General features: G+C 37.9%; 1 protein-coding gene across 1 annotated transcript; it reads left to right on the top strand.

Annotated features, from left to right (window-relative positions):
• The first annotated feature begins 8,189 nt into the window (after positions 1-8,189).
• On the top strand, positions 8,190-10,176 carry LOC143612615 (uncharacterized). Its single transcript, XM_077086559.1, has 6 exons — positions 8,190-8,209; positions 8,308-8,332; positions 8,886-8,960; positions 9,056-9,160; positions 9,271-9,397; positions 9,971-10,176. The coding sequence occupies exons 1-5, from the start codon at positions 8,205-8,207 to the stop codon at positions 9,385-9,387; spliced, it is 327 nt and encodes a 108-aa protein (XP_076942674.1). The 5' UTR covers positions 8,190-8,204; the 3' UTR covers positions 9,388-9,397; positions 9,971-10,176.
• The last annotated feature ends 53 nt before the right edge of the window (positions 10,177-10,229 follow it).

Genomic DNA, 10,229 nt, shown 5'->3' on the forward strand with positions numbered 1-10,229 from the left:
TTAGCAACGGGGGAAGCACCAGGGACAAGATCAATACGAAACTCGACTTCACGAGCGGGAGGGATACCAGGAAGATCATCAGGAAAAACTTCAGGAAAATCACGCACAACAGGGATATCGCGAAGCTTCTTTCCTTCATCGGGTTTAACCACATGGGCTAGAAATGCAATACACTTCTTCCGCATGAGTCTTTGGGCTTCGGCGCAAGACATAAGTTTAAGACCACTGGAGGGTTTTTCGCCGTAGATATGAAGATCACCATTTTCTCGAGGTATGCGAATCAATTTCTTGGCGCAAATAACTTCGGCGCGATTATGCGTAAGCCAGTCCATACCAATGATAACATCAAAGCTTCCAAGAGGCATAGGGATGAGGTCGATTAGAAAATCATTTTCGTTAAGGTTAAGCGTACAATCTTTAATCACCGAGTTTATTAAAACAGTTTCGCCATTAGCCAATTCAACTGAAAAATCTTCTTTTAAGTTATCGCGCGGTCGCGCAAGCTTCCGCTCAAAGGCGCGAGAGATAAAACTTCTATCGGCGCCAGTATCAAAAAGCATAGATGCATAAAATCCGTTAAGCAAAAATGTACCATTAACTACGTCGTTATTCGCTTGCGCTTGGTGCGCGGTTATGTTAAAAGCTCGGCCACGCGTCACTTGGTTCGAAATTTGGTTCACCGGATTCGCTTGAGTAATCTGAACTTGTAGCCTTGGGCACGCGTTCCGGAAATGACTTGGATCACCGCAGTTAAAGCACGATCTGGGTCGTGGGTTTTGGTAAGTTGGCTGTGGGTTCTGTGGGTAGGCTGGTGGTGTTGGCGCAATCGGATTGGAGGGAGGGGTTCTACAGTACTCAACGGAGTGACCTACGCGGCCACATCGGTTACATTGTCGACACGGGACTTGAGGTGGGTGATGAAGTCTACAGGTTGGGCAAAAGGGTTGGTTTCCTGTGTAAGGTTTCTTAGTTGGCGGGGCAGGAAGTGCTGGATTGGTTAAGGCATAGTTGTGGACTACAGGAGGTGCTGGGTAGGTTGACAGTGGGTTAGGCGCGTAAACTGGGGGTTAGTATGCGGGTTGCTGGACAATGGGCGGGTTGGTAAGCGCATAGGCTTTGCGCCTGCGCTTGAGGTTGTTACGGTTTGAGGGTTCTGGTTTGGTTTCTGCAGGTTCAGGGACAGTTTTGGTGGTTTTGGTCTTCTCAGTTCCCCGCAGGAACAGAGTTCCTGCTCTGACATGGTTGTCGCTGAGCACAGCGGCCAACTCAATGGCGTCAGAGAGGGTAACTGGGTTTCTGGCCCATACAGAATCTTGAATTTCCATGGGGAGACCCCCAAGGAATTTCTCGATTGCTCGGCGTGAAGGGGTAACAAGGTGAGGGACCAGTAAGCTTAGCTCGTGGAAGCGCGTCGCGTACTCGCGCGCTTCACCGCTGTATTGCTTCAAGTTCCAGAATTCTTCCTCCAGGCGCTTAACTTCGTTGGGAGGGCAGAATTCTCGCGTAAGAATTTCCTTGAATTCCTCCCATGTCATGCTAGAAGCAGCCTCTGCGCCACGCGCATGAGCTACTCCATTCCACCATGTAAGCGCTCTGGATTCCAGGACACTGGAAGCATATAGGGTTCGTCTTTCTGAGGGGCATTGGGTATGGAGGAAAGCGTTTTCAATCTTCTCAAGCCATTGGAGCATCACGGTGGCTCCTTCAAGACCTGTGAACTTCGGAGGGTTACCCGCATTAAAGGACTTAATGTTATAACTGGAGGTATTAGCATTGTTTTGGCTCAAAGCTTGGGCTATTGCGGCGGCCATTTCCTGGGAACGTTGCTGTCTACGCATGCGCGAGGCTTCTCTTCTCTGAAATCGGCGAGATAGCGGAGGCATTCTATAAAAATTTTAATTTTAGTTAATATCTTGATTTTAGCGCAAAGTTTTAATCTTATAAAGCTTGGTTTCACGGAGTTAGATACTATCAAAAGTTAAAGTAAAATAAATGATCCTAAATGCAGACTTAATAAAGGTAACAAATTCGAATCAAGAACCGACAATTCACGTATCACCGTGACTTTCCGAGTTCTCAATTTAAAATAGCTAGTAAACGAGTATTGGAGATTGACGATTCATGTATCACCATGACTTTCCAATCTTCAATATAAAATATACAAGAAAATGAGTATTGGAGGTTGACAATTCATGTATCACCATGACTTTTCAAGTCTCCAACCTCAGAACATAATCGTAAATGGAAATTGAAAATCAACTATTCATGTATCACCATGACTTTTCGGATCTTCAAATCCCAACAAACGAATATGTAAGTAAAATCAATAAAATCGAAATTCAACAAAAATCGAAATATCGCGAAATAAAACATAAAATCATATACTGCGCAAGCGCGAGCATATTCATAAATAACGAGTAATTAACAATAAGCGCGCAAACATGAGATTTCTCTCATGCGCGAGAAGGGACTCTTAGGTATTCTAGGCCGTTACGTCTAACCACCTATCCTAAAGTCAACGAGCTCTGATACCAATCTGTAACACCCCGACCAAAGGCGGATTATACATCGGGGCGCCACATATTGCTTCATTACTCGCGACACTATTGGTGTCAATATTTATTAATACACATTTTATCGCGCACGCGCAGCGGGGAAAATAAAGAACATAAATCAAACATAAATCAATATATTATAAATTTTAACATTCAAACAACATTAACTTGTCTTGATACATTTTAATTCTAGGTCCAAAAGTACAAACGTCCTACGTGTCCACAAGCTCCAAAACAGCTACTGCAAACCTGAACATGTGTTAAAATAAACGTCAAACACTTGTGTGTTGGTGAGAAATCAAGTTTAATACAATACATAGATAATCATAAATCTGCGCGCAACACGTGTATGTCTAGAGTTTAACAAGGGTGTAATCAGATTGTGATCAAGCCTAAGATAGTTCATAGATCATAGTTCAATCCATGCTCCCAATTGAGCATAAAAACGAGAAAACATCTGTGCAAGTGTAAACCAAGAAAACCGTAAACGATAGGTCTCCCGTGTTCAACTAATGGTACCAACGGAACTGCGGAATAGGCCGAACAAAGCGGTTAATGATACACACATACAAATAAACAGCCAAGTAAACGTCCTCAACACATGGGATACTGCGCGACTAAAGTTCATAAACAAGTTTAAGACTCAAGTTTTGTATGAACACATGAACATCCCAAAGCATTTAAAATAAAAAGGGATTAGATACGAGATAACTCACTTGATAAACGATGCGGTGATAGATATGCAAGAATCAACTCTTAAACAAGCAAAGTTAACCTATAATTAAAGATTATTGTTTTAATGATTTGTTTTAAGTCTTGATTATAAGTTAGCATAATTAATAAGTAAATTATAATATATATTACCGGAAAAGCAGGAAGAACAAGGAGGAAGACGGAGGCAGAGAGGAAGACGGCAGAGAGAGCAAGGAGCAAGAGAACAGGAGAGATTAAGTGTTTTGTGTGTGATGTGTTATGAAATATTATTATTATTTATAGAAAAACCCTAGGAGACATAATCCCTAGAAAAGGGGAAAAGATCTCAAAAAGCAAAAGATTCCAAAAGCAAAAGATATCAAAAGATATGGCAGCTGCAGGGGGCAAGATAAAGCTGTCAGGGAACAGTAAAAAGCATGGGCGGATCAGATAAAGGTACTGGTCAAGCATGGCAAAAGCAGATCTCAAAAGATAATGTCAGTCACTTTTTCTACCAACCAATGGGGGTTGGTACGCATGCTGCGCCGAAAGTAACTATTCAGACATTAGATAGGTTAGGTCAACAGCACAGAAGATAAGACAACACAGCATACAGGCTGGAATAAACAGAAGATACAAGGGTTAAGCGCGGGAAGGCTGAGTGCGCGAGCGCGAAGGCTGGCACAACAAACCTTAGCGCACTGCGGGAAGAATCACAAATCCTTAGCGTGCTGCGTGAAGAACAAGAATTCTAAGCGCATCGCGGGAAGAACATACATTCTTAGCGCATTGCGGGAAGAACATGCATTCTTAGCGCGCTGCGAGAAGAGTTCTCTTCACGCATCGCAGGAACAAGATGTCTTCACGCAGGCTTCCATGTAAGGAGTCTGGCGCGTGGAGCTGCAGACATCCTTAGGCGGGAAGAACCAAAGGACAAGCAAAGGAGGGAAACAAAGCGTAAGGGCGGGACGGCGACAAGAGGGAAAAGAAGGCGGAAAGAGAGAAGGAAGAGGGACGGGACGGCGGAACGAAAGAGAGAGAGAGAGGCGGGAAGGAAAATATATATTATTATAAAAAGTAAAATATAAGTATAAATATTAAATAATAAAAGAGAGATCGGGTCAGAGAAACGGGTACCTGGGTCGGGTCGGATCGGGGCAGATGTCACAGTATGCCCGAGACAAAGGAACATTGATAAAGTATGACACACGACGATAATACATGGATTCATAATTATGTATTCATCTACGAGAGTAAAATGATATTACGTATCAATATATATATACATATATTCAAATAAAAATATATCTAAACTTAATGACATAGGATTAACATGTAACTACCTAATAACTAGCTTGTAATTAACATATAATATCATTAATGAACAAATTAAATGACCACCTAAATACTACACACAAACCTAGGGCCAAATTAGCTCACCTTCTAATATGTATTACTTTATTTAAATGCACATTATTATCAACCATCACCTAATCATACCACCTCTCAACCTATTATTATATGTTGTTTGACAAAAAGAATAGAATGACAAAAGGGAACATCATCATTTTACTTGTTTGAATGAATTTTAACCATCACCATGCACACCATATCCAATCAGCATCAACTTTCACCAACCCTCCTCACCCATCCCCTCTCCCTCGTCCGGTTCCACACCAACCCAATCTCAAACGTATTCTTCAATCTTTTGATTGTGATCTACTTGTTCACCATATTATCTTCAAACTTCAAATCTAATATAATATTGGAAGAAAGTCATCCCTAGTTTTATTATATAAATATGTGTTAAGAGACATAACAAACAAAACACACTCATTTTACTTCTTTCTCTCTCTCTTCTCTCGTCACTCTCTTGGCAGCAACACAAAACTCAAACTTTTATTTATAACCACTCAAGCTCAAGTATGAAGGAGGTCTAAATCGTTGCAAGCATTTAAAGCTCAAGTTTCTCTTGTTATTCCTCTAACTATTCTTGTTTACTAAGTGAGTACCTAACCCTACTAGTGTTATTTTCATAAAAGTCATAAGTTGTTTATGTCCTAAACACTCACCCAAATAGTTAGTATGGATTTGGATTCCTTAATTAAATATAAATAACTAAAGACGAACTTGTTTCATCCATAAAAATAAAATAAATAAAATGAAATAAAATTACATGATTAGTGGTCTATAAAATGGCTGACGTATTAAAACTATAAACCAAGTATATGTATAAATGCGTACTTAAAATATTAAACCCATACCATCATTTAAGTTTAAAACGCTCATTTACAACTATTATTTATATATGGTATAAAATGTACTTATACAAACATAAAACTAAATACCTATTAATATATGTAAGAGTTGGTTGAAGATCACTTTGGATATACGTATACTGATGTATGTGGTTATGATAATAGGAGTTTTCTTAGAAATTACTCAATGAATTATTTGTCAACAAAATTATCTCGTTTAGAAACAGGGCTTTAAAAATCTTAAAAATAACTTATGGGGCAAAATTGTAGATCAAAATAAATTACGGCATGTTATTTCAGGAAAATCTATATTACGCATGTGTGTATATATAACTCAACAAAATACGAATATTAACTAGTTGGGTGACGCGGCCATGAAACATTGAATGAAACATTAGATCTAAATTGCCCTTGCACGTTATAGGGCACCCGTAGGTCGAGACTTGGACTTTAAATTATCTAGCGCGCATTTGAGAATCAGGTGAGTTTCACGAGCCCCTTTTTCTGAACTGTTTTCAAATATTTTCTCGGGGCGGAAGCATGTTTTTACTGAAATGTTTAAGTACATACTGAACGTATGGATTTGCGTGGATTTATATATATTTTATTGTACGGGAATCGTACGGAAATGTACTAAGATGGTAATTGTCTGAGTTGCTAACATTCTAAGGCCCCGGAACACGAGTGATTAACTGAATGCCGGTACAGTGTGGATAGTACTATTGGTTTGACAAACCCAACTGGTCCGGCATGGATTTGCTGATGTTTCCTAGCCAGTTGCACATGTCTATTTTGTTGTTATATATATTTTGCTATGTAATGTTAGACATAGCGGTTTGGGGCAGGTTCGTGGGCGGAGTATGCCACGGGGGTTGTGTGGATAGTCAGAGGTTTCACTTGTGGGCTCAGCATAATTACATCGCTAATATATGATTTATCATAATGAATTGTCAATATTTATTTAAATTAGTGAAACTCACCAACTATTCGTAGTTGACCCGTTTTCTTTACATGCTTTCTAGGTACTCCCAAACTGTAATAAGTGCTACATGCTTGATGATGCTTGCTTTTTGTGGAAGCTTAGTGATCATTTTGTATTAAATATATTAATGTACTGTTGGTAAAACTTATGTGTAACGCCTAGACGGTAACTAAACTCGGAACAATGTAATATGATGTGAATTAATGTAGTGGTGTTTTCTTTATAAGCAATGCTGTTGATATCAGACGTGTCTGTTGCATCCCGTTTACGTTTCCGCTGCGGTTACGGGGTGTTACATATCCCCTCTCCTGAACTTTGACTTCCTTCAACAATTTTATTTGACATATTATTACCCTTTGATAATTTTAAAATTTTTAAGTCTCGCTTTAAAATTTTATTATTTTTTTATTTCTAGAATGTTTTATTTTTATTTTTATTTTTCTCTTTTTGTGTTTATTGTCCTTAATCATAATACTATTTATTATTATCAATGTCGATGCATTATTATATTTATAAAACTACATATATATATATAAGTTTGTGTGAGAGACTAGTACTAATAAAAATAAAAAATAAAGGGGCATTTACATATTTCCCCTTTTAAGCTTTGAAATTACATATTTTCCCAAACGATGCTTAAAGAGCATTATATATTTTGCATTAAAATCTTGTATTTTGGGGAAATATGTAATTTGTATAGTTTAGGAAGGGGAAATATGTAAAAATCCCAAAAAATATATTATCTAATATATATAAGTTAGAAGTTTGGAGCCGCTAGCATTTTATTGGACAAAATTTTTTTTTCGTAGATTCGGTATCGTAACGAGCGTAATTGGAATAAATTAAATTTGTGTCGACTTACCGCCACAAATCCCGAGACCAACAACGCTCAGGTTTTACCGACTCACCATCGCAATACCTGAGTTTTACCGACCCTTTGGTTTTAATTCCGGTATGTTAAGTTGGTACTGACCGAATTCGTGGCAACTCATCGTCGTAATGCTCGGGTTTTACCAACATCCGGGTTTCAATGCTAGGCTTTGCCAGCTGCCCCGCGCAACGCGCCGGGTAGAAAAACTAGTTAATAATAATAACAATGATAATAATAAAATTATTTAACAATGATAATGACAAAATAGTTTTTAATTTAATATATTTAATGGAGACTATTAATTGAAACAAAATATTTGAGGGACTAATATGTATCTAAATAATGTTAAGGGTAAACGATAATTAATTTGATAAGTTGAAGCCTTCAAGGAGGGTGTACATTTAGTAAAAATCGTATGAAGGGGGTACGTTTAGCAACACCCATAATAAACGAATTGAACCCGAACTTAAAAAACTACTCAGAAGCCAAACTTGAGCCGAGTCCGTGCCTTATCGAAGTCGAGCTCGGCTTGGCTCAGGTTCAGCTCGGCTCCTGGACAAAATGAATATTTCTTGGCTCGCACCAATATTGGAGATATCACAAAACCCTTTAAATTCATCATCACTTAAACCCACCCATTTCACGGCCGCCGTCGTCTTTCCGGTGTCCAATCCATCAGGTACTCAATAATCCTTCTTATTTCCCTACTTAATTCGTTTAGTATTTATTCATCTCCCTTCCGATTATTATTATTATTATTATTATTATTATTAGGGTTTTGTTATCCCTAACCCTAACTACGTTCCTCTTTTCAGATTATTATTATTATCCTTTTTTCATCCAACATGAGGTCAGTTCAGTATATATACGGTTGCATTTAAGTAAACCCTAGATTTTTTTAGATCTTACTGACCGTACTAATATTTTATATTGTTTTTGTTTTTGCAGTCGACCAATGGAGGAAGATGCACCGGTGAGTACTTTTACAGTTTTACTTTCAACTCATACCTTGATTGTTGGGGGTGTAAATGAGCCCGATCTCGGCATGTTTTGAGCTCGTGAGTCGTTTTTTAAAGCTCGGGCTGCTCGTTTATTATTAACTATTTAGTTTATATATGTTTTTAATTATTTTTATATATGTGGAGAAAAATCTTAAACGAGCCTAAGCTTGGCTCGAGCTTGTGTAGTATCTTAAAGGAGCCAAAATTCGGCTCAATTTTGTCTATGCGGTGTGAAATTAATGCAGAAATCGAAAAGAGGTAAACTTAAAACTACACAAGGCTTGTTTAGGGCTTGACGGCTTCCATACAAGGCTTGAGCTCGGGCCTGGTAACTAAACAATCTTTATTTGAGTCTCGGGCCTGACTGGAGCTTGAAAACGCTCGGCTTGTTTAGAGGTTTTTTTGGTTCGGTTTCAAGTAGCTCACGAGCTGTTCAGCTCGTTTGCACCCCTAGTTACAATCCTAATTTTTTAAGTTCTGCGTCTGATTTTGAATGGCTCACATATACGGTACAAATTGATGCAGACAAAGAATGAGGAAGAGGAGTTCAACACCGGGCCTCTCTCTGTATTGATGATGAGTGTCAAAAATAACACGCAGGTAACATATGCTTCTAATTGATGATTTCTTTTTTATTATTATATTATAATTTTTATATAAGTAACATTCTTGGTGTCATTTTGTTGTACATTCAGGTTCTTATTAACTGCAGGAACAATAAAAAGCTTCTAGGTCGTGTTAGGGCGTTTGATCGACACTGCAATATGGTGTTGGAAAATGTTAGAGAGATGTGGACTGAGGTTAGTTTTGTCATAACTCATGAAAATAAGTTTTTTTTTTAGTTCTGTTATTTATTATTTATGACAATTTGTGCACTTTTTTATTATTATTTGGGATTTTTGTTTGCCAGGTGCCCAAGACAGGAAAAGGCAAGAAGAAAGCTCTCCCGGTTAACAAAGATAGGTTTATTAGCAAGATGTTTCTTAGAGGCGATTCGGTTATCATTGTGCTTAGAAACCCCAAGTAAAAGCCAAAAGGTATTCTTTTTTGTCCTTTTCTTCTAAAACGTTTACTCAAGTTGACTCCATCGTGCATTTATTACCAACCGTGTCATGTAAAGTAGTTTGTTGTTAGTTGGTGTCCCGTCACAATTTACTAATATGGACATCCATGCATTCTTAGTCTCGTTTTGTTATGCTTGTTTATTCAATCAGCAATTTTCTGCAAATGATGTATTCAGTTTCTGGGATTCGCTTATTCGAACAGCTTATGCTTATAACTAGAAGCATATAATCAGCTTATCAAGAAAACATCATTTAACCCTTAATTTAGCATATGAACACAAGCACGTTTCTCGAACCTAACACTCAAAAGTGCTTGGAAATAATCAAATATAAGTTCTTTATATAAGAAATTCCAAACACACCTAAGATGATATGTAGAAGTGTTATCTGGTATGCAATTTAGGACCAAGGATATTCATATTTCTAGACAAGCTGGCAGTTTCTTTTAATAATCTGTTTATGGTTTTAACAAACTTGTCAAGTTTTGTGATGAATAGAGCCAGCAGTAATCACATTTTTGTTTTTGTTTTTGTTTTTTTATTGCAGGACATCTTCTCGTCTATCTTTTATCGACTTATGTTGCAAGTAAAGCCCGTCTAGTAGTACTTTCAGATGGAAATCACTATATTAAAAAACCTAGTTTGTATGATTTTTGTAATATGATGACTTCTAACTTCCTTTTGGCGTACTACTTCTGACTTTGCCTTGATTTTCAGAAAGAAATGGGTACCGACTTAAACGTTTCTTTTAATTCCATCATTGTTTCATTACGGTGGTTTGTTCCATTTGATAAGTTATTGCGCTT

This window comes from Bidens hawaiensis, unplaced genomic scaffold (genome assembly GCF_021521415.1).
Source record: "Bidens hawaiensis isolate Kalapana, Puna unplaced genomic scaffold, B.hawaiensis_p1.1 tig00035059_1, whole genome shotgun sequence".
NCBI lineage: Eukaryota > Viridiplantae > Streptophyta > Magnoliopsida > Asterales > Asteraceae > Bidens > Bidens hawaiensis.

Excerpts from the sequence above, each read along its gene's own strand:
- LOC143612615 (XM_077086559.1), top strand. Across the intron at positions 8,333-8,885 it reads CAATGGAGGAAGATGCACCG|ACAAAGAATGAGGAAGAGGA; the intron begins GTGAGTACTTTT and ends AAATTGATGCAG. Across the intron at positions 9,161-9,270 it reads TTAGAGAGATGTGGACTGAG|GTGCCCAAGACAGGAAAAGG; the intron begins GTTAGTTTTGTC and ends TTTGTTTGCCAG.